Genomic DNA, 27,885 nt, shown 5'->3' on the forward strand with positions numbered 1-27,885 from the left:
AAGTGTGCATTGCAAATTTTAAGTTGGGTTCTCTTAATGCATTACTCTGTTATGTGTTCATGTTTTTGTCCGTTCACCGACTGTTCCCCCTGCAGCTAGTCTCTCCTCGTTTGACCCCTCAGGATTGCACGTGTTTATGCATTCCATGCAATTTTCCACCTGTGCTCGTTTCCATAAACCGAATCCATTGTGTTTGGATTCTAACCTCACTAATAGCCGTCTTGTTTACTTGTCTCGTCTTCACAGACAAAGGAACAACATAGGATGGAAATGTTAGTCTGCCTACTCAATTCTCGTTATGCTTCATGAAATGACGCAAACATGTTAAAATGCCTATATTCTGTTCATTTATGGCTATCCCTCAATAGCACAGATTTTAGGGGCTTGTGCCTCAGACGTTTGAGCCATCTCTCAGCTTAAACATATTTCATGGACTCTTCCCACTCTCCCATTCTCAGTGCTTAGATTTAGGAGTCTTGTTTTTGGTTGTCCAGTACGTCCACATAAGCACGCCTCAGACCGCTGAACCATTTCTCAGGTTAGATAAATCTATAAATCTATATCAATCAATTTATAAGCACAAGGCTCAGACAGAAGGCATTTTCATTAGAACCCCCCAAGACTTCCCAGATGGCACACAGGAAATAAGAATGGTACCCTGCAGGAGATGGGGGGATGTGCAACAATACCAAAACAACAAGTTAGTAAATAACCTAACAATTCCTAATCAAGTTAGATTAAACATAGAATATGCTATGAGTGTCCATTTAGATCATATTAAACAAATTGTTCTCAATATCAATATCCCAAATAAGTTGAACTCGATTGAATTAATGTTATCTTTTTTGTTTGGTACCCACTGCAGGTAGAGGATGATACGTTTTGGTGACCTCATCAAACCACAATATGTTGATGCTGTTGATGTAGAGATCCTTGCAGGTAAGGAAAGGCTTAGTAAATCATTAGCAATAGTGCCAGGTATAGGGAATTTAACACTCGCTCTGCTGGGTCATAGCTCATAATGAACAAGGGAATATGTAGAAGTATGAGAAAGTCCAGCTATGCATAGCAGTCAAGAGGTCTAGACACTAGCTGCACAACTAAAGGATGTAAATGGTGACCTGGCCATGGACCGATTGAAAGAGATGAGTCTTTAGATTCACACAGAAGTAAGATGCAGGGGGTTGGGGGACTATTCCAGAGTAATAAGTGTTCCATAATAATGGATTATCCACTTTTCTTTCAATCGGGCTTGGCTAGAAGAACTTGAAGACCCTTGAGGGACTTCCTGTGGAAACCATGGAGTGCCTTCTCAATGAGGGACAATCAATCAATCAATCAAAGGCATTTGTATAGCGCACTGCTCACCCGGAGGGTCTCAAGGCGCTGGGGGGGGACGGGGGAACGCTACTGCTCGAACAGCCAGGTCTTGAGTTGCTTCCTGAAGGCGAGATGGTCTTGCGTTGTCCGGAGGTGGATGGGGAGGGAGTTCCATGTCTTGGCTGCCAGGTAGGAGAAGGATCTTCCTCCGGCGGTGGCTCTGCGGATGCGGGGGACGGTGGCGAGAGCGAGGCTGGCGGAGCGGAGCTGGCGGGTGGGCTTGTGGAAGGTCAGGCGGCTGTTGAGGAACTTGGGGCCCAGGTCGTGGAGGGCCTTGTGTGCGTGGGTGAGGAGTCGGAACGTGATTCTTTTGTTGACGGGGAGCCAGTGCAGGTCTCTCAGGTGTTCGGAGATGTGGCTGTGTCGGGGGATGTCCAGGATGAGTCGTGCTGAGGCGTTCTGGATCCGTTGGAGTTTCTTCTGGAGTTTGGCGGCGGTGCCGGCGTAGAGGGCGTTCCCGTAGTCCAGCCGACTGGTGACGAGGGCCTGGGTGACCGTCTTCCTGGTCTCGGTGGGGATCCACCGGAAGATCTTTCGAAGCATGCGCAGGGTGTTGAAGCATGAAGATGAGACGGCGTTGACTTGTCTGGTCATCGAGAGGGAGGAGTCCAGGATGAAGCCTAGGTTGCGAGCGTGGTCTGTTGGCTTGGGGGTGGCTCCCAGGGCGGGGGGCCACCAGGAGTCGTCCCAGGCGGATGGTGATGATCCCAGGATGAGGACCTCCGTCTTGTCTGAGTTCAGTTTCAGGCGGCTGTTCTTCATCCATTCGGCGACGTCTTTCATCCCTTCGTGTAGGCTGGCTCTGGCGGCGTCCGGGTCGCTGGTGAGGGAGAGGATCAGCTGGGTGTCGTCGGCGTAGGTGATGATCTTGAGGTTGTGTTGACGTGCGATGGTTGCGAGGGGGCTCATATAGACGTTGAAGAGGGTGGGGCTGAGTGATGACCCTTGTGGAACTCCGCAGATGACTTCGGTGGCCGCTGACCGGAACGGGGGGAGGCGGACTCTCTGGGTTCTTCCGGCGAGGAATGAGGTGATCCACTCCAGGGCCTTCTCCTGGATGCCGGTGTTGTTCAGGCGCTGTACCAGGGTGCGGTGGCAGACAGTGTCGAACGCTGCGGAGAGGTCCAGGAGGATGAGGGCCGCAGTTTCCCCATTGTCCATTAGGGATCTGATGTCGTCTGTGGCTGCGATGAGGGCGGTCTCCGTGCTGTGGTTGGCTCGGAAGCCGGATTGCGAGTGGTCGAGGGATCCGTTGGTCTCGAGGAAGGCGGCTAGCTGTCTGTTGACGGTCTTCTCGATGACTTTGGCAGGAAACGGGAGGAGTGAGATGGGGCGGTAGTTCTTGAGGTCGGAGGGGTCTGCAGTTGGTTTCTTCAGCAGGGCACAGTGTTTCCAGCACTCCGGGAAGGTGGCGGTGTTGAAGGAGGCGTTGACGATGTCACGGAGGTGGGGTGCGATGATGTGGTCGGCCGTGTTGAAGATGTGGTGTGGGCAGGGGTCCGTAGGGGATCCGGAGTGGATGGTGTTCATTGTGCGTGTTGTGTCTTCGGTGCTGACTGGGGTCCAGGTGCGGAGGGTGGCGGTGGGGGGCATCGGTTCGGTGGTGGGGTTTGTGGTTGGTGGGCCGAAGCTGTTGTGAATGTTGGCGATCTTGTCGTGGAAGAAGGCTGCGAGGGAGTCGCAGAGGTCTTGCGAGGGAGTGATGTCATTGTTTCCGGCGTCGGGGTTGGAGAGCTCTTTGACGATGCTGAAGAGTTCCTTGCTGTTGTGGGTGTTGTTGTCCAGTCGTTCCTTGAAGGCTGTCTTCTTTGTGGCGCGGATCAGTTGGTGGTGTTTGCAGGTGGCGTGTTTGAGGGCCGTCATGTTGTCTGTGGTCTGGTTGGTGCGCCAGGTATTCTCCAGGGAGCGGCAGTTCTTCTTGGAGGTGATGAGCTCGTCAGTGAACCAGGAGGCTTTCTTGCTGCTGCGTCTGCTGGGGGGGTTCTTCTTCAGTGGTGCGAGGGCGTCTGCGCAGTTGGTGATCCACTGTGTGAGGTTGTTGGCGGCTTCGTTGGGGTCCGTTGAGCTGGTGGGGGGTTCTGGCTGAGGAAGGTGGTGAGCTGGTCGCCGGTGATCTTGTTCCAGATCCTGCGGGGGTTTGTTGAGGGTGGTGGTGGGTCGTCGTTTTACTGAAGCTGAAGTGGACGCAGCTGTGGTCAGTCCACTGGAGATTGGTGGAGTGGCTGAAGGTGACATATTTGCTGGATGAGAAGACTGGGTCAAGCGTGTGGCCGGCGTGGTGGGTAGGGGTGGTTACCAGTTGCTTGAGTCCGAGGTTGGCCAGGTTGTCCAGTAGAGCAGTGGTGTTGCGGTCCTTGTCGTCCTCCAGGTGGAAGTTGAGGTCCCCCAGGAGGATGTAGTCGGTGGAATTGATGGCGTGGGGGCTGACGAAGTCTGTGATGTCTTCGCTGAACTGTGTGCGTGGTCCCGGTGGTCTGTAGATGAGGGTGCCTCTGAGCGTGGTCTTGGGGTTGGTGTGTATCTGGAAGTGGAGGTGTTCGGCGGAGGTGAAGGTGTCATCGGAGTTGGTCGTGATGCGGATGGTGTTCTTGTGGATGATGGCGATGCCTCCTCCTGTCTGGTTGACGCGGTCCCTCCTGGTGATTTTGTAGCCTTCTGGGACGGCGATGGCGACGTCGGGTGCTGAGGAGGCGTTCATCCAGGTTTCCGTCAGGAAGGCGATGTCTGGTGCTGTCGAGTCGAGGAGGTTCCAGAGTTCGACGGCATGCCTGTGAACGGAGCGGGTGTTGAGCAGGATGCACATCAGGTGTTTGTTGCTGGGGCTCGGTTTAGTAGGTGCAGTGTTGGGTCGTAGGCTGGTGAAGCGGCAGGTCAGGCAGGTGAAGGGTCCGTGGGTGCGTCTCGGGGTGGCTCGGTAGCAGGCGGTGTTTCGGCCGGCGTTGAGTGCGTGGAGGGTTCTGGCATCGTAGCTGTGCAGGGTGTGCTGGCGAGGACCAGGGGGTCTGGCGCTGGGCGCGGTCCAGGCGCGGACGGGCGCAGACGGGCTTACCTTTGGCGCACCTTCGGCGCTCAGTCGGTGCTCCCGCTGCGCGCGTCCGCTGCGCGGTCGCTCTGGGGGCGTCATAAGTAAGGAGCCGGGAGGGAGGAGCAGCTGGGTGGCGGGAGCGGTCCGGCGAATGGAATCACAGGGGGGCGGGGCCGCAGGGAGGCAGCGGCGGGAAATCCCAGGAGCAGCGAGCAAAGGAATCTGCAGGCAGGAGGCGGCAAAGGCAGGCAGGAGCGGCAGCAGTGAGTGGGGCGACCAAGCCCTGTGGAGGGCTGAGCGGTCACCGCGAGGGACAGCTTCTTACACCTCAATCTATGCTTGATAAGGAGCCCATGCATGGTCTTCAAGGCAACTGTGAAGTGATTGTGGCAAGGTGTCATTGCTCTACACTCTTTGGACCTGGGGGAGTCCTTTTCTGGATCCTAATGTGTATGGTGTTATGCTGTTCGGGCCTGAATATCACAACTGTTGGTACTAAAGACATTTTATGGGTTGGGCTGTAAATGCTAATACCTTCTTCCTAATGTAGTTAAAATAATATTTTCTAAGTGGCTGTGCTGAAAATGAACGCAAAGTGGAGTTTGCAATGAACCCTATAGCAAAGTAATGCATCCTCTGGACGAATACTGGATGCAGTTGTAAAAAAAGAAGACTAGATGGATAGAAGAGAAAGGCATTAATTGAGCACCTGAGAGGGTTATCTGTCTACTGACCAACAAAATAAAAGCAGTTTGATTGCATTCAGATTACAACCCTTCCTTTCAGCAGTATGCTACCTGATGTAATTCCACACACAACTCTTGCAGTCTGTTTGTTTTATGATTATAGTTGGATGCTAAAGAGATGCAGGCTATAAGCTTCAAGTAGATGGCAGAGGGCAGTGAAAGGATGAATCCTTGGGAAACTCTATAAGCAGCTTAATGCTAATAAAACACTTCACAGGTGAGAGGCTTACATGAATGCTGTAAAGCACTTGAGTGGCAGGGTAAAAAAGGAAAGCGAATAAATGAGTAGCTTGGTAATCTAAGCATAATTTAAGATCATTGCTACACCAGTACCTGTCCAACTTCAACATACTGGAAATCTGGCTCAGGTTGCTTGTTAATGAGCGGGCACTAAGCCCTAGAATAAGGAGCAGACAGGTAACCAATCAAATGCATGACAAGATTTCGATGGTGGATCCCAGGGGGATTTGATCAGAGTCAGTGGAAGTCAGGCTTAGTCTGGTAACTGATACTGACTCCAACACTATATGCCTTTAAGATGCGGAGTCCTATTTCAAATGTTTTCAATTCACCTAAAAGACAGCCACATCCTTAAACAGAACAGGATTCTATTTCAAACTTTCTCAATTTCCCTAAATGACAGTCACTCTCTTGGGCAGGACAGGGAAAGCAGATGGCTGAGAGGCCTAAGCTTGAACTCATAGACTACTGTAACCCTTCAGGAAAAGAATCATAGTTGCAGAAAGAAGCCTGAACTTCTGATCTTACGGATCTGCCACAGCTATCTAACCAGCGTTTCTTTACAGGGAAAACAGTTAAAGTGCCAAGAGCGTGTGCATCCCTTGTGGACCTAAACAGACAAGTCAAAGCTTATGACAATACCAGTAGGCTGAACTTTGTGAGATGTGTATCCAGCCTCTAAATGCAGCCTCGTTGTGACTCAGACACTTTGGTCACCTGACTCGGCTGAGTTACACTTTAAGATGACCGAGACTGAAGGAAACATCCCGGTCTCAGAAACACACGTATGTTCCCAGGAAACAGTACTGTTTAGATGAGTTTGATCTCAGACTCTTCACTTCTAAAATCATGTTGCCATTTTTGTTTAAAACAGCCAACCAATTCCTGCATTACTTTTTTATTCCAACAATCACTTTTAAATATGATTGGTCATCTCACTATTCTAAGGCTGTTGAACTTTAATCATTTGTTTTTAGATTTTTAGCAGTAGTTACCAAATATTATTGAATTTCTTGGTCTGTGTCTTACTTGAAGCTGACTTGCACTCTCTAGCATCATCAATCGGAGTAGTCATGTATTTGGCTGGCTACCAAAACTATGCATCACACAGACCTTTGTAAATCATGGTTCAACCTAAGGAGTGCCTGAGCCTCATTTGATTGGGGTGTTTTACCGTACAAACATCCACTACCTGAAGATAACTTGACAACTCAAGGAGTAGGTGGAACATCACATTTCTACTGCAACCACAGGAAAGAACAAAAATGTGTAAGAGAAACCTAAACTATATTGCTAAGGATCATATAGGATCACATTGTCTCCCTAAATGAGGATACCCGAGCTCTGTGCAGCTCACATCCTGTGTAAACATTTATGATGATGGATGAAGATCTCAATCGCTTGGCTTAGCATGGATGGATCTAATGCTCTGAACACAAACACAGATGGGACTTGACTGCAGACATATCCACTGACAATACTCTAGCAAAAGGATACCTTAACACCAGCAAAAAGTGTACTCAGTGTAGCATGAATAACCAGTAAATATGATAATTAAATAGATTTTGCAAATGCACTCATTTTGCTTACAAAGTAAGCATGCAACTTTCTAAAAATATATGGATTTTGAAGCCAAATACAAGCACGTTTTTTTAAGTTCTAACCTACCTTTTACCCAACCTCGGCTAGCTATTTTCCCAAAAAGAAGCACCTGTCCCAAAATGCTGCCTTTTGATTTCTAGCATATTAACTCACTTTCCACAAATGAGCTTGCAAGTTTGTGACAGTATAACATTCTTTCATTGGACTACCGGTTTTCACATTTTAATTAACAAGTTAAGTATTAAAATGTCAGTTTCTCGTTTCCATTAAGTGTTCTGTTTTTCTACTGCTCCATATTGATAGATACTGAATTATAGTTCCATATACAACCATCAAAAGCACAGGATAATTTTCACCTGTCCAGGCTTAGTCACACATTTACAGATTCAGCCTCATTCATTCATGTTCCACATTCATGTACCACCGATATCCACATGTGGTAGAGACAGTGAGTTTCAGGATGCCCACCATGTTTCAGAAATGGTCGCTGTAAGCCAGGTACTGGAAATCTGGCTCAGGTTGCTTGTTAATGAGCGAGCACTAGGTCCCAGAATAAGGAGCAGACAGGTAACCAATCAAATGCATGACAAGATTTTGATGGTGGATCCCAGGTCCAACAGGTCCTGGATATCCACTGTATATCACGGACGATCATAGTGTTAGAGACATTCATTAGATGTAGGCTACATCTACTGAATACAAAGGGCGCTCATCTCAGGACAGGAATGGTCACCACTAAATTAGTGTGATAGACTGAGTGTGCATGTCTCTTCCAGTGAGAGCCACCGTATGACTTACATTGTCACAAGAGTTCGTGAATTCCCAGAAGACGCCAAAGCAAGCTATCTTATGCTTAGGAGTGCCTCCAAACATCAGGTCACAGCATACTTGTGAAATTGGTATCACACAACAGAGATGACATCCAGACTATTTGGGGACACAGTTCAGTCGTTTCTCCTTTGAGGAATTTAAGGATGCATGGAATCCTCCATCTGTCACTGCTAATTGTAGATTTTGTAAAGGTAAAAAAGAAATCATAGTGCATTTTCAATGCTGCTGTCCAATGTTTTTGTTGGAGTTGTATCCATACCAATTGCTGGTTTGCAGGGCCCAAATTTGCAACAACAGCTTGTATGCTTTCCTCCGTCTATTATTTATTTTTATGTTTGCATTGTAGCAAGGAATGCCAATGAGTTTACAATTGTTGTTCCCCTCATGAAAATAAATGTGGATTTTAATTTTATTATTGGATCTCTCATTGTAATGATTTTAATTAACTGAGCTACAAAGAATTGTATGGTTATGGCTACTTATCCGTATTTTCTCAGCACTACTTCTCTCCAGTACCTTCCCAAGAACTCCTAAAATTCACTGTGCTCTGGTTAGATTTGTTATCATTTTGGTCCCGCACAAATTATTTCACTAGCACAAATAGCGATTTATGCTCTTCAATAAATTTCTAACAATATTTCAGTGCGATTCTTACTGGCACGTATTACATAGGTGCAAATGTACCTTTTAGTAGTTTTAGTGCATTTTAAAGTAAATTGGCGATAGAAAGGAGACAAACCCATCCTTTTCTAGTAATATTCAAGTCAGCAGAGGTTCCTGGTGGATCTTACCCTTACTGGACTCCTAAATCACTCTGTGTACATGCCTGTTGGCCCACATAGATTTATACTAATTAGCTTTCATGGCAGAAATCTCAGCGCCCTCCCCAGAACACTCCTCTTCGTTCATACTCTACTGCTGCGTGCTGTACCTGTTGGATGTGGAAGTATACAGGTGAGGTATGTACACAGATATATTAATCTTTTACGTGTCCAGGGTCGGTGCCTCCATTAGGGTGTTGCCCCGCTTATATTTTGGCCATCCAGGCCCCCAAATTTAATGTGGGAAGTTGGGTGATTTTGCCGCAGCCAGCCCGGGCTGGCTGCAGTATCACTGAGAGTGGGACCTTCCTCCTGAGAAGCCGGTGTGAGTGTGAGGGGGATTACAATTTTAGAGACAGACTGACATGCCATCGCCAGAATGGGGAGCCAAGTGCGCATGTCAGGTTGGACGGTTACCTCTCTCCGGCCAGCCTGACATGCGCAAGAGACGCCTCTGAGTCTCTCTCCACCTGCACATACTGGAGCCGGGGTTACTCAAAGGAGTCATAGGCACAGCCTCCAGGCTCAGTAATGAGCGTTGAGGTTGCCTGCCCCAGCCAATCCAAGCGCTGCTGCACGTATCTATCTTTTACACCTGCTTAGCACTGCTTGCAAAATAAATGAGGCTTGGTACCCATCTTGCGATTAAAATGTTTAAATATTTGGTCCTGAAAACCCTATTTCATTAGAATTCTTTGTCTGCTGTCCCTCCACCTCCTTGCCATTTGTCCATTCACATATTTGTTAATAAACCGAAAACTCCACAGCATGGGCTCTGAATACCTGTGTCATTGGTGCGCTTTACCACCCTGGCTGGTTAACATTGCCTTGAAAAAGAATTGATTGTAATAAACAGAAGAATTACTAAATTGATCTGCGCACCATAAACCTTTTGTCTGCCCTCCCAACTAATTTCAGCCACAGTATCAGTAAATAATTCATTGCAAATGTACATCTACTTATCAACATTAAATGGATGAAATGCTCCTGATATGTATATACATGCCCAAGCACACACTCATCACCATAGCCTGTTATAGATGGCCCACCAGTTTTAGCAGGGGCTTATGGTGTGCACTCCCTAGAAAGCATTTACAGAGACATTACGGACAGTAGATAATCTGCGACTCTTTTAGAGTTTGAAAGGAACTGAAAATGTTCCAATTTTGAGGCGAACTCAAAATATAGAGTAGAATCATACATTTTATATACATTTATTAACTAAAATAGGATAATTTGCTATCGGTTTTCATTGAATTTCATAGCATTGTTTGTGGGGAAAGGTGCACCGAGAAGGATAACTGCGAATATGCCAGATAAATGTACTGGGTATCCGCGTTCCAAATTCTGAAAAGTTAACTGAAAGTTAAAAGTGCTTCTTGGTACCATCCTAATTCAAAAACTCAAAATAATGCAACCGGGGTGTCAAACAGCATACTTACACATAAATTGTTCCTGAACACACATACGCGCGCACACACACTCAAACATGCACGTAACAATGCTCATATTTGGATAGTAGGGTATGGGAAATACTATATAACTTTTTTCAGAGAACAGAAACAATGGACTCTTTTGGCCTTCCACGGCCACCGTGCCCCTTGCCTGTGACGTCGGCAGCCATGAGTCCCTCGGCCCGGATGATCTTCAGCTGCAGGTAGCCCACGTCCTTCAGGTTATGAAATGACCGAAGAAGGCTCTGGAACAAAAAAACAAGCACAGCGAACAGTTAGTGAGTGTGAGTCCACTCACAGTAAGGTCTCATCACCTGCCATGCATTTGTATACATGCAGATGCAGAATGCAGAAAACTGAATTCACCACTTCCAATGCAAGGTGCCTTGGAAGTGACGATTCCAATTAAACTGTGTGCCAGTCAAGCCAACAATGCTATTCTTCTAAAGACGCGTTGGTTGCTCGTAATTTTAAGCATGCTACTCTGCACGGGAAAACAACTCCTGCATGATAACATTAGCAATAGACCAGCATAACGGTATAAAGAGCTGGCCGCCTTTTATTAATAAGAGAATGTTGACACTCTGTATCCACCGGATCGCTCCCAGGGGACATTTTGCTGTTTACAACCATACGACCTTGCAAGCTACGTGTAGGAAACACTTAGTTAAATGTCTCTGCCTGAGCCTTATTTTATGGTCGATATTTATCACCCGGATTAACTTCTAATCTTTTTTATCAAATTTTCTTCCTGGGAACCGTGATCAGAACACAGTGAAGTGAAGGCACACTTAAACGTCTGTTTATAGGCTTGAAGTAGGGCTCCTGTGTGTCACCGATAGCCGTGTTAACATTCAGATGCCGGTGGTATGTACGACGTGTTTATTAGAGAACGGATCAAGTTCTGCTATGGGAGCTGGCACCGTAATGCAGCTCGTTTACGGTGTTGTGGCCTGCTCGAGGGAAGGGAGTTTACGGAAAATGGCTGGCTAATGTTATTTCCAGAAGACACCCGAACCACCCTTTGGGGACCTCAGTGCCCTCCTCTGGTACCAGCTTCTAACGTGACTTGATGAATCCCACGGAACAATGGCAGCTCCGTACGTGCGCAGCACTTTTAACTGTAGCACTTTTTACGGAACGTCCTCCAGCAGATTGTGAACAAACTTAGGGGCTCATTTACAAGCCCCTTGCGTCGCAGTAGCATCAATTTTTTTACGCTATGGTAGCGCATAACAGTCCCCCACCCCGTGCCATATTTACAAACTGGCACAATGGTTCCATTGCAGCAATTTGTAAACCCTTGCACCACGTTATACCTGACCCAGGTATAATGTATGCAAGGGAGACGTTCCCCCGCTACAAGGCCTGCAAGAATGGCTCAGTGAAATCTACAAGATTTCACTGCGTCATTCAAGTGTAATTTTTTAACGCCTGCTCAAGGGCAGGTGATACAGTGATGCTAGGCTGTTTTAAATGGGCCACCTGAGCTTTGCTGGACTAGCGTCAACATTTTTTCATGCTTGTCCAGCAAAACGCCACAACTGCGGCAGAAATTCTGATGTGGCTATGCTAACGAGCGCCATGTTGCACTGTATTGTAAATACTGCGCCATCATGGTGTTAGTAGGGCAATTAATAAGCAGGGGATTGTGGGTGTCCTGTAATGTAGTGTGTGGCAGTTTGCTGGGACAGGGAGAATGATGAACCAGTTTTTTAAGAAGGAAATTAAATGATTAGTTCAACAACTGCAGCAGCCCAGTTAAGTTACTGAGTAAGAAACAAATAAGTCTAAGAGGATAAGCATGGTTGGTTGACTATCTCCAACACAATATCCACATATAATTTAGATAATATTACCACATAATCCTACTGGTTCTGACAATGTTAAACCTATAATGAGTGGTTATAAAAGGTACTCTGAAATATTTCCTCCCATATTTTACGGTTCCCTGTTAAATGTATATTGTCACTGCTTTTTGTGCAATAAAAGCACCCAAACAGGCCATTTTTGTTACCTCACCCTTAATCTAACAGATGCAATTACAATTTTTATAAATCGCGTTACAGACAAGATTAGGTTTCTCAATGCCTTTATGACTTTGACAGAGACTACCATGAATGCAGCTTTGGTATTTGGTATGATTATGTGTTGTTTAATTACATTTTCTAATTACAATTCACTTTTAGGTGATGTTATTTATTGGTATAAATATTTTGCGGTCCTAAGCATTGCATTTGGTGTGTGAGTTATGGTTTACATGGCTGCTGTGCAAGTTATGGTTTGTGCTTTTAACATAAATTTCTACATTTCAGTGGTTGTTTTAATACTAATTGGGGTGGTACCGGGGCCAGGCTCTGTGTCCTACACTCTGTGGGTGGCCATTTCCAGCTGAGCACTGTGTTTGGGTAATGGCGACTTTAATAAAAAAAATTATGTTACGGCCAAAGAGTCAGAGGGCGGTGGAATCACAAAGCAGCGGCAGGATCTGTAAATCTGCAAAGGACTAAAGGAGCAAACTCGCCCCAGTCCAATAGTGTTCCTTTATTGTTTTCATTGGATTTGTGTATCAACAGAGGATACCATATTAACGGTTCAGATACCTCTAAAATGTAACCTCTTCATGCCCAGACCGGAACACTTTTTAACTACTAGTTTCTCAAACACTAATGAACACATAATAAATCAAGTAAAGCCCTGACAAGGCTCCTTCAGAGCCATTAATATTAAGCAGGGCCAAAAAGTAGGAGGTGTCACTAGAGTGACTTTTCTCATTTTAATTCTTATAGGACTATTTGCTCGTTGATACAGAAATTACACCACGCTTGGCATGAAAATAGAACTTTATTCTTGTAACTGTCTCTGCTTGGTTTGATTTGAATATGTTTAGTTGTTTGGGGCTGCAAACCCACAGCAAGCTTTATTGTCAGGGGCCACAAACCCATGGCAAGCTTCATGGGACTTCACTGGACCTTTTGTGAGGTCCATGGACCTGACACCGAGTTCGCAGACCTCGCAAAAAATCCAGCATAGGTCCACAAACCAGAAACCCAGAACCTAAAAAACGTTAGAAAAGAAAATAACCTTAATCATGTTTCATTTTCTGTTTTATACAGATCAACCAATCAAGAACTCCCCCAAAATAAACATTTACAGGTTATGTGTAATATGAATTTTAATGTGTGACAACGTGTAATAATAACGCGTAATATTAGGATTCTGGTGACAATCACAAATCACATGACCTTAGGATTCGTGGTATATGATGTCATCAGAACCTCTTGCTGGCAATATTCGACCACATTACAAAGATAGCAGTATGTATCCTCTCTCTGTATATGTACATTATGACCTACGTATTTCTATTGCCTAAGGGGCTGCAAACTTCACACATAGGCACAGCTAATACTTGCAAAACCTGCATAGCTTGATTTTTTAAATCTGTACCTTTGAAAACAGTTCCAGTTTATTCTTTCAACTAATTTAAAGACAAAACCAGAGAAATGCATCACTCCATTGGAATAAAATTGTATGAAATTCCACAATCATGACAGTCTACATTTTTTAATCGTGTGTGTGTGTGTGTGTGTTTGTGTGTGTTTCACTGCCATAGGTGACCTTTTTCAAAATGTCGTTTCCATCGAACACGTGTGAGGCATGTAACGCTGCCTGTAGCTTTTTTGCACGAGTCTTCCATCGGGGATTGTTTTTTTCACCAGCGAATATTCCAGGTTTCCACTACTTCTCATGCCTGAACCAATGATACAAATTTGATAAATCACAGATTAATTGCAGTCTATATGAAAGTGCATGGCCTAGAAAATATGAACCAATATCTATTTGATTTCAGATGTCTTTGAAATTTGTATTTGCACAATTATTTCCTTTCCATTGTGTGCATCGTGACTTTATTATTGATATGCATCTCTGTCTAAAAGTTTCACCCACTGATCGATTTAGGTAGTGCATCTCCCTCTTCTTGGGCACCGGGGGTATCCTACTTAAAAAAAAAAAAGAAGAAAGATGCCGGCTCTGCAAAAGCAGGGAGCCAACGAAGCTGCAGGCTTTCTCGGGGTCCCCCCAGCTGCCTCAATAGCAATAATTGTGTGCTGTGCCCTGGGTAGTCACAGGGGCACCCTAGAAAAAATATTTCTAAAATTGCATCTCCTGCGCATCCCCGTTAAATGAGGCTGCTTTCAGGGAGCTGGCAAAGGCCCTGGGGGCCCTTGTGCTCTCCCTGCAGACCTAACCAAAAAAAATGTGTGGGTTTCCTGGGTGGGACCAGGACACTCACAAGAAAAGTGAATCGGGCTGGGCTGGCCGCAGTGGGCATCAGGAGTTTCCCCTGGAGGCTGGGTGGGGGCCAGTTTTGCAGCCGTGGGGTGGGGTGCGGTTTTCTTACTGGGGCAGGTTTTGCAGCTGTGCTACAATATTAGTGTCCAGTAACAAAAGCAGCAGTGCTCCACACTTGTAGCCCCCTTCCCCACCCCCCCCCCTCTTTGGGGAGCTTGTCCAACAAAATTGCCAGGGCTGCTTTGGTTTTCCTGTCCGGCCCTGAAAATAAACAAACTACAAAAAATGAATAATAAATGAGTGGCCAGAGCCGCTCATCTATTATTCACTTCTTCTATCAAAGAGTGCCACATAATGCCCCAGAGGATTTTTTTAAATTATATAATTTTCAAGTAGTGGTGCCCCTAGAAGAGATAGGGACACCAACAAACATTTTTGTAATGTTGTTGGGGGCTGCAGGGAGTTCTGAAGCTCCCAGCAATATTAAAAACAGTAAGTCTTCTGAGTCATTAAATCCATGACCCCAGGAGAGCTTACTGTATTTTATGAAAGCACACTTAGCAGGAGCTGTGTGCTCTTGAACTGGAGTACATAGTCACCGTGTGGTGAGTTTCATAGCATCATTTTGTAGCTTTAAAAAAGTTCAAAAAGAAACTCAAAGACTTGATGATTTTAAAAAACAAAAAACTTTGTTTTTTGTTTAATTACTTTACATTTAAAAAACATAGAAGTTCAGGTGAAAATGACAGTTAAAACATAGTATTTCAAATAAACAAAACCACTGACACTCAATAGTTATAGTTATCTTAAATAACTATATAGCTATAACTCAGGCCCTAAAGTAACTATAACTTGTGCCCTAAGTAAACTATAACTCGTTCTCTAAGGTAATTATAACTCACGCCCTCGCCATGCACTGCTTATTTCCCCACATATTACACCACTTATGACATCCTCTATGACATCATTGATATCACTGCAACATTTGCAATCACATTATTGATGACAAAATGTGCATGGCAGGAGTATGGGTTATAGTTACTAGAGATAACTAGAACGGGTAAATTTCAGTCGTTTTGTATGTTTAAAACTGCAAGTTTTAACTGACAATGTCATCTAACTATTACTGTCCCTTTAATCTTTGGTTTTGTCAGTTAATTTCTAAGTTTTTTTTAATGCAAAGTAAGATATTATTAACATACCTAACTATAACTGTCCCTCTAACCTTTGATGTATGTATACACATGTTTGTATGTGTGTATATATTTATATATATTCAATGAAAAAAACAAAGGTTAACGTAACGTTATAGTTAGATGAATTTGACAGTGACAACATTAATGCAAAAATTCACTAGCTATAGTTTGTTAATTTGTTGTATTGGAATAAAGTATATGATTAGTATAGTGCTGATTTAGCCCACATGGGCAGAACGCATAATGTCATGTCTGTATTTTATAAGAGACTTAGCCCACTTGGGCTGGACTGGTGTAATGAGCGCGTATGATGAAGAAAGCCCCTTTATGAATTGAGTATAATTAGTGATATAGATAGCCATTGTTTGAATATGATGCATTGCAATTTAAAAAACAAGGTGTTTTGAAAATTGTTAAAGGAAAGTAATTTTAAGACATCTTTTATGAATATTTATTAAGTAAATATTTATTGTAATTCATATATAAATGAGGTCTATTTTGATTTGAAGTATGCAGAAATGAATGCACATGAAACACTGAAGATGTACTCTTAGTGAAGCACAGTCTGTCGTTGCTGCCCATTGTATCCAAGTCACATGTACTTTAAAATGGGTTTAGAAAATGGCGTTCCTCTTTCGTGAACAAGGAGAGCACTTTAATAAAAGCTGCATGGCAAGCACCTCTAGTATCGGCATCCTTCCTTGCTGGGAGGGTTAGGGTAAAAAAAAAAAAAAAAAAAAAAAAAAATATATATATATATATATATATATATATATATATATATATATATATATATATATCAATCAATCAGTGTTTGTTAAGTGCAGCTACTCACCTGTAAGGGTCTGAAGGCGCTGAGGTGTGGGGGGAGGGGGCGTCGAGCATCCATCAGTGCAGTGGTTCTTCAAATATCTTCTTCAAACAGCCATGTCTTCAGCTTTTTTGTGAAGTTGAGGAGGGGTGTAGTCTGTCTGAGGTGGGGCAGTAGGGTGTGGTGGCAAGGTAGAAGAAAGAACGTCCCCCTGTTCTTGTTTTTCTGATTTAGGGCACTTCGGTGAGAGAGAGAGCTGGGCTGAGCATAGGGTCCTGTGGGGTATGTGGAAGTTGAGTCTCCTGTTCAGGTAGGCTCGTCCGGTGTTGTGGAGGGCTTTGTATGTGTGGATGAGGATCTTGAAGGTGATTCTTTTCTCTATGGGGAGCCAGTGTAGTATGCTCAGGGGTTTGGAGATGTGACAGTGTTAGAGGTAGGTCGAGGACCAGTCTGGCAGTGGTGTTCTTTATATTCTGTAGTTTGCGCGTGATTTTCTTGTTGATTTCGGCATAGAGCGCGTTGCCGTAGTCCAGTCTGCTGGTAATGAGGGCATGTGTGATGGTCTTCCACTGTTTGAGGGGGATCCATTTGAATGTCTTGCGTAAGAGGTGAAGGGTGCGGAAGCAGGTGGAAGCGACTGAGTTGACTTGGCGGTCCAAGTTGAGTTTGGAGTCCAGGGTGATTCTGAAGTTGCGGGCTTGATTTGTGGGGGTGGGTGGGCTTCCAAGGGTGGAAGGCCACCAGGAGTCGTTCCACGCGTCGAGTTGAGGGCCCATGATGAGTACTTCAGTTTTGTCTGCATCGAGTTGTAGGCAGCTGTTTTTCATCCAGTTGGTGACTGCTCCCATGCCTTCATGGAAGTTGTGTCTGGCTGTGTTGGATAGGGAGAGGATGAGTTGGGTGTCATCAGTGTAGGAGACGATTTTGAATCCGTAGTTTCTGGCGAAAGGGCTAGTGGGGCATGTAGAAGTTAAACAGCGTGGGGCTGGGGGAGGATCCCCGGTGAACTCCGCAGGTGGTGGGTGTGGGGTCTGAGAGGAAGGGGGAAAGTCTTACTCGTTGAGTTCTGCCGGAGAGGAAGGATCGAATCCAGTCGAAGGCCTTGTCTCTTTTGCCGGCCTCGTGAAATCTGCATATCAGGGTGTGGTGGGAGACTGTGTCGAAGGCCACCGAGAGGTTGAGCAGGATGAGGGCGCAGTCTCTCTCTTGTCCAGCAGGGAGTGGATGTCGTCCATTGTGGCTAGGAGGGCTGTTTCGGTGCTGTGTTTTTTTCTGAGACCAGACTGGGGAGGCATTGAGGATGCTGTAGGCTTCGATGAAAGGGACGAGTTGGCTGTTGATGGCTTTCTTGATGACTTTCATTGGAAAAGGGAGCAGGGAGAAGGGCCTGTAGTTCTTGAGGTAGATGGGGTCCGCCAAGGGTTTCTTGAGAAGAGGGTTGATCTAGGTGTGTTTCGAGTGGTCGGGGAAGGAGGTGTCTGCTAGGGAGCAGTTGCTCTGTTGAAGATGTGGTGGGGGCATGGGTCCGTGGGGGCCCCAGAGTTTACGGTCCTCATTGTCTTCTGTGTATCTTCGGTGGTGAGGGGGGCCCAGTTGGTGATCGTTGTTTTTTTGGTGTTGGGTTCCAATAGAGGGGGTTCTGCACGTAGGTTGTCCTTGCTGAAGTTGTAGATAGTCTTGATTTTGTGGTGGAAGTATGGGTTGAGTTTGTTGCAGCGATCTTGTAAGGGTGGGATGTCTGTTGCTTCGCTGTTGGGTTGGGCAAACTCCTTGATGATGCTGAAGAGTTCCTTGCTGTTGTGTGCGTGTGCGGAGATTCCTTCTTGTATTGCTTTCTTTCTAGTGCTTTTGATGAGATGGTGGCGTGAGGTGGTGGTGGCTCTGAAGTTGATTTGGGCATCTGTAGATTTGGTGTTTCTCCAGATTTTCTCGAGGGGTCGGCATGCACATCTGGATTCTTGGAGTTCTGCGGTGAACCAGCTGGCTTTCTTGGCGTGGGTGCTGTTGTTCTTTTTAAGGGGGGCTATGGTGTTGGCGCAGTCGGCGATCCATTTGTGCAAGGTGTGGGCTGAGATGTTCGGGTCGTCGTTGTGTGCGATGGGGGGGAATTGGTGAGAGTTGTGATGAGCTGGTCGTTGATGATTCTTACCCACCTTCTACTGGATGGTTGGTGCTGCGGTCTGATGATGGTGGGTGTGTTGAAGGTGAAATGGATGCAGCGATGATCTGTCCGTGGAAGTTTGGAGGTGTGGCTGAAGGTGGCGGAGGTTCCTGTTGTGAAGATGGGGTCGAGGGTGTGTCCTGCGGAGTGTGTTTGTCCCGTTACAATCTCTGTCGGAGCCCTATGTTGTGGAGGTTGTCTATGGATGCAGTGTTGGGGTCTTGTAGGTTGTCGAGGTAGAAGTTAAGGTCCCCCAACAGGGTGTAGTTGGAGGCTGCAATGGCGTGCACGGAGATACTGTCTGTGATGGAGTCGGAAAAAAGGTGCGCGGGCCGGGTTGGCGGTAGATGAGAGTTCCCCTGAGGGTGGACTCTGGACTTGTCTGAAGTTTGAAGTGGAGGTGTTCCATCAGGCTTGTGGGGTCTTCTGAGTGTGTACTCAGTCGGATGCTAGACTTGTGGATGATGGCGATTCCCCCCCTGGGTGGCTGGGGCGGTCTTTCCGGGTGCTCTTGTATTCCTGGGGAATGGTGATGGCAGTGTCCGGGCCAGAGGTGATGTTGGTCCAGGTTTCGGTGAGGAATGCAACGTCCAGGGTGGTGCCGTCAAGGAGGTCACAGATTTCGGTGGCATGTTTGTGGAGTCAGCGGACGTTAAGGAGGATGCATTTCAGAATCACCAGTGTGGGTGTGTTGTTTCGGGTGGGTTGTGCCGGATCGAAGGTCTTGGCGGTGGTGTAGGATTGGCGGCAGGGGAGGCATCTGAAGGGTCCATGGGTGTCGGCGGGTGATGAGGACTTCCAGTTGTTGTTATGTCCTGGGTTGAGTGCGTGGAGTGCTGCTAGTGTGTAGAGGTGGCGGGTGGGAGGTCCAGGGGTCCTGGTGTGCAGTCGGGTCACGGACGGGTGCAGACGCATAATGGCTGTCATTAAGTAGGGTGATGGGGGAGGAGAGGACAGCTGGGAGGCGGGAGCGGGAAAACGGCACGAAAAGGGGGTGGGGCCACAGAGGCAGCAGCGGCGGTGAGAGGGAAGCGAGAAGGGGTAAAATAGATCGGAAGGTAAAAACTGGAAAAAGAGGGTGAAAAGCCCAGAAAAAAGAGGAATCAGATAGAGAAAATCACAGAAAACAGAAAAGCACGAAGAGGGAACACAGAGAGAAAGAGGTAGGCTAGCGGAAGAGCAAGGCTCTCCCACTAGACACCAGGGATGAGGCGCAGGCAGGAGCCTGCGGGTGGAGGAGGGCATCGAACTTCTGAACGGGGTCAGAGTTCGATCAGACGCGGGCTGCTCTTACTGGTGGAGCTACACGGGGGAAGAGTAGGTCACTGACCAGGATATATATATATATAATACTGGCAGTCGCCAGTAGGTAGTTATAGTTAGGACCTAGTTTCCATAGAAAAAGTAGAAAAAGTATTTTCTGACTTGCCTATATTTTTGGCACCATTTGACAATGCTTCATAAAATTTTCCAAAAGAGTGTCATTGAGGTCGTGTGCGTGGAAAGTTTTGGAATGATCCGTCAAGTGGGGCTGAGAAAAAGAGGGGCTCAAAAAAACGATGTTTCCCATGGTAATTCCCACCGACTCTTTAGCCACACCAGCACCCCGAACTGCTGGCCAGAATTACACCAAATTTGGCAGAAAGGTAACATTTGGTTGGCAGATGAGCCTTTTTTTTTAATTCAGTGTAAATCTGTTCAGTAGTTTAGGAACAATTAAAGGAAATCCAAGTTTGTATATAAAGAGTTGCTACAAATTTGTGAATACTGTTGATCTTGTGCAGAGATCTGATTGCCTGCCAACACTTCAACCAGGAAGTGTGAGCAGCCATTTTGAGACTCAGCTTCAGCGGAGTCTTAAAAAAACTAATTAAAAATAAGAGAAGGGGGCAGGGTTCGGTTACATGGTCAGCTCCCACCAAGCAAAAGCAAACAGCTTTGTCCCAGATGTGGGCACCCCATGACATAGCAGGAGCCAGCCCTGGGGGGTGGTGATCCCCAGGGCCATCTGTGACTCAAGGGGGGCTGTGTAGTCCCCCACCAACAACCTATGCCCCAGGGAGGTGGTGGTCCTCAGGGCTTTCACATTTTTATTGTAGCCCAGGGGGCTGGTAGTCCCCAGGGCTGTGGGGGGGCCACACAGCCCCCCACATTCAATTTGATAATAGCCCCAGGCGGGTGGTGGGCCTGGACTGTGGGGGGGCGCGTGCGTCCACTGCATTGAATTGGATATAGCCCCGGGGAGGTGGCTGTCCCCGGGGCTGTGAGGGGGCTGCGCAGCCCCCTGCATTGAATTGGATTTAAGCCCCAGGGACGTGGCAGTCCCCGGGGCTGCAGGGGATAATAGGGGCCCATTATAATTCTCTAATGTCCCGGGGAGGTGGCGGTTTCCAGGGCTGTGGGGGCTGGGTGGCCCCCTGCGCACACAATTTGTTTTTGCCCCAGGGAGGTGGCAGTCCTTGGAGAAGTGGGGAGGCAAGGCGCACCCCGGCATGAAAATGGCAAAGACTCCGGGACATGGCCCACCAGGGGGCTACAGTTAAACAAGCTCAGAAGCCAGCGCTTTAAAAAAAATAAAATTCGCTGGATCTTTGGATCCACCATAAACCGCAGGGAAAATTTAAAATAAATATTTTTTTCTTACACTTTTTGCTGGGACTCGACTGAGTCCCAACATGGCTGTGAACACTTCCTTGTTGAAGTGTTGGCAGCCAAACAAAGCCTTTGTCTCCCTATATATACAAATTTGGATTTTCCTTAATTATTTAAAAACTACTGATTTACACCAAATCACAAAAAGGTTGCTTTCTGGACCAAGAGCTACCTTTCTGCCAAATTTGGTGTAATTCCGTCCAGTGATTTGTGTGCTATTGTTGTTCAAAATCCCTATAGAAAAATGAATGGGGGAAAAAGCGTTGTGGAACACCCCCCTTTTTCTCGGCCCCCGCTTGAAGGATCCCCCTAAAACTTTCCGCACAGCAGCTGAAGTGAGCATCGTATTTTCTTGAAATTTTTCATTAAACGGGGCCACAGTTATTAGCAAAACAAAAATCATTTTTTCTATAGAAACTAGATTGTAACTATACCTACCTAGGTAATATATATATATATATGTAGTTTTTTTCACTGAAAAAAACAAAGGTTACAGGGACATTATAGTTAGACTGACATTTTACCCATACAAAACCATTGAAATTCAGCATGTATTGTTATAGTTATACTTATGTTAAGAAACTATAACTCGTTGCCCAAAGTTACTTTTGAAGCACGAGTTACAGTTTCTTCAGATAAGTATAACTGTAAGTATAACTATAAATGCTGAATTTCTATGTTTTTGTATGGGTAAAATGTCAACTTAACCATAATGTCCTTGTAACCTTTGTCTTTTTCAGTTAAATTTTGATGGTTTTTGTAACGCACACATTATTATTTGTGTCAGGTTGAGGCCAGCCAATCAGGGTATTGCTTTTTCCCTGGATTCGAGGAGGGTCCAAGTAGGAACTGAGGAGGATTTGAGGATCTACAGATTGCCTGAAAAAAAAGGGCAATTTTATGCCCATGAGGGGTCCCTAAGGGACCTTATTGGGGCAGGATACCTGTAACCGGACTCCTTGTATGTTTTTACACTGTTTCTTCCCCACCTCCCAGGCAATGCAGGAAATGTAATGGCAGCCGCAACTTTTCGATCAGGTTGCGGCCAGCCAATCAGGGCCTTGCTTTTCCTCTGAATCCGAGGAGGATCTGTGTCCCTATATATACAAATTTGGTTTTCATTTAATAACTAGATAACTGCTGAATGGATTTACATCAAATCACTAAAAAGGTCGTTTCCTGGACCAAGAGCTAGTTTTCTGCCAAATTTGGTGTAAATCCAACCTGCGGTTCGAGCTGCAGTCGTGTTCATAATCCCTATGGAAATTACCAGGAGGAAAACAGGCTTTGGGAACCCCCTTTTTCTTAGCCCTCATTTGACGGATCACCCCAAAACTTTCTAGATAACAGCTGAAGTGAGTGTAAATTTTTGTGGAAAATTTTGTGAGGATTCATCAACTGGCACCAAAGATATAGGCAAGTCAAAAAACAAGTTTTCACTATAACTACCTATGACCGTCAGTAAGTAATATATATATATATACTTTTTTAGACGAGTATCGCCTGCTGCGTCATGGCAGGCAAATTTCCAAGAACCAACAAGGACAGAACCTGAACCACAAAGGAAGGACATCGGGCCGAAGAGGAAGACGGGGCGGACCAAGAAGAGGCGAGAGAGACTTAGAAACCATAACAAGAACAGACTATTCAATGGGACAAGTGGGAAAACTAACAAGAAGTTCCAATGTACAGATATAATGGATAGCAACATGGTAAATAAGACAATTGTAAATTTGTCTAATTTTGTTTTGTCCGAAAGTGATAAATTGACATTATGTTTAGGTCTTTCATTTTGCCCTACTGAACGCTTTAATTATGCTGAGACAAGGATTGATTTTGATAAATTCATTAGAAAATTGAAATTGAAAAAATGGTTTAATATCAAGAATCCATCTGAGGGAGGGGATATTAATTCCCAGACTTCTGAACATCAGGATGTGTTGAGTATCAGTGATGTAGACTCTCTAATAACATTGTATGAATTAGAAAGAAATGATGTAGATCCTGATGTAATCAACAATGTTTATCAAATTCTTGACGAATTGAATATTACTTATGATTTATCGGTTCCAACCGGCTTTAAACCTAAGTCTAAATTTTGTCCGACCATGAACCACGATAACATTGATACATTCTATGATATGGTGGTGAAGGATCTAATTAAATTTCGTCATAAAACGTGGTTTAAACCTAGACATAATCAGAATCTCACATCAACACAGAGATTGTTTATTACAAAATTGGTTGATGATAAGGACACAGTTGTTTGTCCCGCTGATAAAGGTGGCAATATAGTACTCATGGATAAACATAAGTATATTGAGGAGGCTATGCGTCAACTCAACAATACACAGTTCTATAAGGTTACTACCAGAGACGCATATGTCAACAGTGTTACCGGAATTTGGCAGTTATTGATGGAATGGAAAGACAAAGGTCTATTGGTATGGGAGGAGTATTGCTTTCTGAAGAGAGATTTCCCCAAATTGCCTGTTTTGTATATCCTACCCAAAATCCATAAAGATGAAACTAATCCCCCGGGACGCCCTATTGTATCTTCTTGTGGCAGTGTACTTGAAAATGTTTCCAAATATGTGGATCATTTTCTGAGAGAATTTGTTGTGAATTTACCCTCATATGTCCATGATACAAAGGATTTTCTTGGTAAATTGGAGGGTATTATATGGGAAGATGATTTCTTGTTGTTGACTATGGACGTTAACTCCCTCTATACCATTATAGATCACGATAAGGGCATTAATGCATGTAAACATTTTTTTACACACAAGGTCATTGAAGTATTTGGCCCATACTGAGATGGTAATTGATATGATAAGGTATTGTTTAACCAATAACTTCTTTTTGTTCAATGGGGTACTTTACCAACAGACCCTCGGGACTGCTATGGGCACTTGTTTTGCTCCAAGTTTTGCCTGTCTTTTTCTTGGTTGGTGGGAAGAGACTGTTTTCAAAGATGAAGAACTATATCCAGAAGTGAATCAGGCAATTCTTTGGCTAAGATATATCGATGACCTTTTCATTATTTGGAAAGGAACCAAAAAAGAGGCTATACAGTTTGTAGATAAGTTGAACAGAAATGATCTCAATATTGGTCTGACCTGTAATGTGAGTAGCTCCTCCATTGAGTTTTTAGACACTATGGTAAAGATTAGGGAACAGAATATTACCACTGAATTGTTCCGGAAACACACGGCGGGTAACAGCTTATTACATGCTTCTAGTGGTCATCCAGATAGTTTAAAATGGAGTATCCCCTTTGGCGAACTACTAAGAGCTAAAAGAATAAGTAGCACTGATGAAGCTTTTGAGGTCGAACAAAGGGAGATGACTTTGAGATTTAAACAGCGAGGATATCCTGAATGGGTAATAAAGAGAGCAATTGATAAGACTAAGGGGATAAAAAGATCGGAGACCCTTTTTGACAATATAACTAAACAACAGGCAGATGATAAAGATGGAACTAGACTCATTATGACATATAATGAGGATACAAGACAGATCAAGAATATCATTTCAAAGAATTGGAATATTTTGAAAAGTGATCCTGTTATTGGGAGTAATATACAAAAGAGACCTCAGATTACCTATAGAAGAGGACGTAGTTTACATGACATTTTGAGGTCCAATGATATTACGTCTATTCCACAATTGAGACAACACAATTTGCAAGGCTTTTTCCCATGTGGCCATTGTAAAGCATGTCGCTATAGCACTATGCGGAAGCAATATACCATATGTAAACCTGGAAAAGTCAGACAGATTAATCAATTTATAACATGCAGTACCCCCTTTGTAATCTATGTATTGGAATGTCCTTGCTTACAATGGTATATTGGCAGCACCAAACATGGTGTTAAGAAACGGATTTTAGAACACATGCGTGCAATTACATCTAATGACGAACATTATCCGGTAGCAAGACATTTCAAAGAAAAACACAACTCTGACTGTACCAAATTATCCTATTTTGGTATTGAACATGTACCTGCACATCATAGGGGAGGGAACAGAGAATTAGTGCTGAGGAAAAAAGAGTCAGTATATATCTTAGAATTAGAGACTAAGACTCCGATTGGTTTGAATATGGGGGAGGAATTAAATACTCACCTATATGATAACTATTAATTTATCTTGATGAGACTTTTTTTACTGACTAAGAAAATTCTTTTTACCAATATATATAATGAGGTGATTGTATAGAAATGTTATTATGCATAGAATTAATTTATAGGATCTAGATCAAGTATCTTGGTCAATCATGTGATATGGAGTATGAGTGTCAAGTTTACATTTGAATATTAATTTGATGTTTAAATTTTCAGTTATTGCTCCAATTTTGACTCTAATTTCTAATTTTTGGATATCTCTTTTAGATAATATGGTCGGACGAAGGAGTATCAAACTTTATCCGCTTGCTTATATTCATTCTCCAGTGTTTTATACGTTATTAATGGGTGGTTAACTTTGCAGATTTTCTGATTTGATTGTTAAAATTAGTACTGGTGATGACTTTTAGCCTTTAAATGGTTTATGATGATATATTTGCAGTGTACATATTTTGGCATCTCTCTAAAAAAAATTTTTTAAATGATAAGTAATTTTACAGTCATTATGATTTAGAACAAAGAAATATGAATTTTAATAGATAGAACACTGCTATTTAATTTGGTTATTTTCCCTTTTAAATTCAACAATGAATTTTTTTAAAAAACTGATAATATTAATTTATTAATTTTATTAATAATATTGGGGGAAATGATTTGTAATTTAATAATTATATCTGAACTATATTTGGTATTATATAGGGGCATGAACTGATCTAAGTACTAAGAGTATTATTACAATAACATCTGCTAAGTAGTGTGTGTTTTTATTGGTTGCACATTTTAAATGTCCTATTTCTATGTCTATGTTAACAGGGTATTTAAATGGTATTTTAGTGGTGATGTTTATCACGTAACCAAGGCTGCTGTGTCAGTCGAAACGCGTTGTGTGTAGATTAAACTGATCTTTTTTGTTCCTGAAATCCGAGTGTGCGAGTATTATATTCATTTTCCTTATGTTTAATTAATTACCGGCTTGCTCGTGCCGGTTCTCGCACCACCCCTTTAGGCTGATTGAGATCATATTTCGAGTATTTTTTGTAGCGATATATATATATATATATATATATATATTACAGTTAGGACTATTTTTTTTTTAACCATAGACTGAGCCTTTTTTTGTTTTGCCAATAACTTTGGTATGGCTTGACGAATCTTCAGGAAATTTTCAAAACTAATACTTTGATCAGTTCAGCTGCTTTCTAGAAAGCTTCGAGGTGATCTGTCAAGCGGAGGCTGAGGCAAAGGGGGGTCCCAAAACAATTTTCCCCATTCTTTCGTTAATGGGATTTTTCCAAATTTTGAACACAACTACAGACCGAACCGCTGAATCGAATTTCACCAAATTTGGTAGAAAGCTAGATTTAGGTCCCAAAAGCACATTGTTTGTGATTTGGTGTAAGTTTGTTCAGTAGTTTCTGATACTAGAGTTTAAAAGATATAGATATCTAGAGTTGCGGATTCAGATTTGCGGATCCAGATCCGGGGGGGGGAGCAAGGCCCTGATTTTCTGGCCGCAAACTGACAGAAAAGTTGCGGCCACTATTTTCATTTGTCGCAGCGGCTCAGGAAGTGGGAAATGATCAATGAAAAAACATATAAGGGGTCGGGATACAGGTATCCCGACCCCATAGACACAAAGAGGGGCATGGGCAAAAACGTGCTCAATTATTTTTTTTCACCCGATCTGTGGATCTGTACATCCACAGCTCGATTCGTAGATCCGTGAATCCACAGGTGGATCTGCAGATCCAGAAAAAAAGAAGAAAAAAAACACCCACTGCATCCAAGCTCATGCTGCGCATGGCCGAAGGCGGTGAGCAGCTTGGGTTTGGGGGCATGCAGGAGGGTTGACCGCCGGGCCTGGCCATGCACAGTGGGGGGTTGGCCACAGGGCCCTGCGCAGTGCTGGGTTAGGTGGTTATAGGGGGTTGGCTGCAGGGCCTCGAGCTCCCAGCATGCGCAGCTTTTTCTTCAAAGATTTGACTGCTAATGTTTCATTTATACTTTTAAGGACGTTATAGAAGTTCTCATGACTGCTGTAATATCTAGGGTAATTAGCAGTGCATGGCGAGGGCGCGAATTATAGTTATCTTAGGGCACGAGTTATAGTTACTTGAAAGAACTCTAACTATAACTGCTGAATTTCTATGTTTTTATACTATACAATTCAGGACCTAACTATAATATCCCTGTCACCTTTGTTTTTTCAGTGAATTTCAAAGTTTTTTAAAAATTCTAATTCCTAACTATAACATTTCTGTAACCTTTGTGTTTTTTCAGCCAACCCCTATAACCACCCAACCCTGCCATGTGGCCCCCCCTTGCCGTTTCCCGGGGCCTGGCAATGTGATCTGGGTGCCCCCCAGGGTACCCAGTCACAATGTTTTGGACAGTGGGGGGATCCTGAAGGCCCCCACGGTCCCAGCTGGCTTTCCTCTCATGCTGGAGTCAGCAGTGCTGTCACAGATTGGAAGCTGCTACAGCAGCTCGCTCTCTGTGAGAGCAGTTTCCTCTGTCTCCCTGCCTGCATATTTGTGGGCAGGGAG

General features: G+C 44.4%; 1 protein-coding gene across 7 annotated transcripts in view; it reads right to left on the bottom strand.

Annotated features, from left to right (window-relative positions):
- The window catches only part of MCTP1 (multiple C2 and transmembrane domain containing 1), a 2,197,525-nt gene that overhangs the window by 511,335 nt on the left and 1,658,305 nt on the right, over nucleotides 1-27,885 (bottom strand). For all 7 annotated transcript variants that reach the window (XM_069225469.1, XM_069225480.1, XM_069225487.1 and 4 more), the window contains one exon: nucleotides 10,251-10,344. In XM_069225469.1, the coding sequence (XP_069081570.1) occupies nucleotides 10,251-10,344 (94 nt within the window). The remainder of the gene's footprint in view (nucleotides 1-10,250; nucleotides 10,345-27,885) is intronic.

Source organism: Pleurodeles waltl, chromosome 1_1, assembly GCF_031143425.1.
Source record: "Pleurodeles waltl isolate 20211129_DDA chromosome 1_1, aPleWal1.hap1.20221129, whole genome shotgun sequence".
In the NCBI taxonomy this organism is placed as follows: Eukaryota; Metazoa; Chordata; class Amphibia; order Caudata; family Salamandridae; genus Pleurodeles; species Pleurodeles waltl.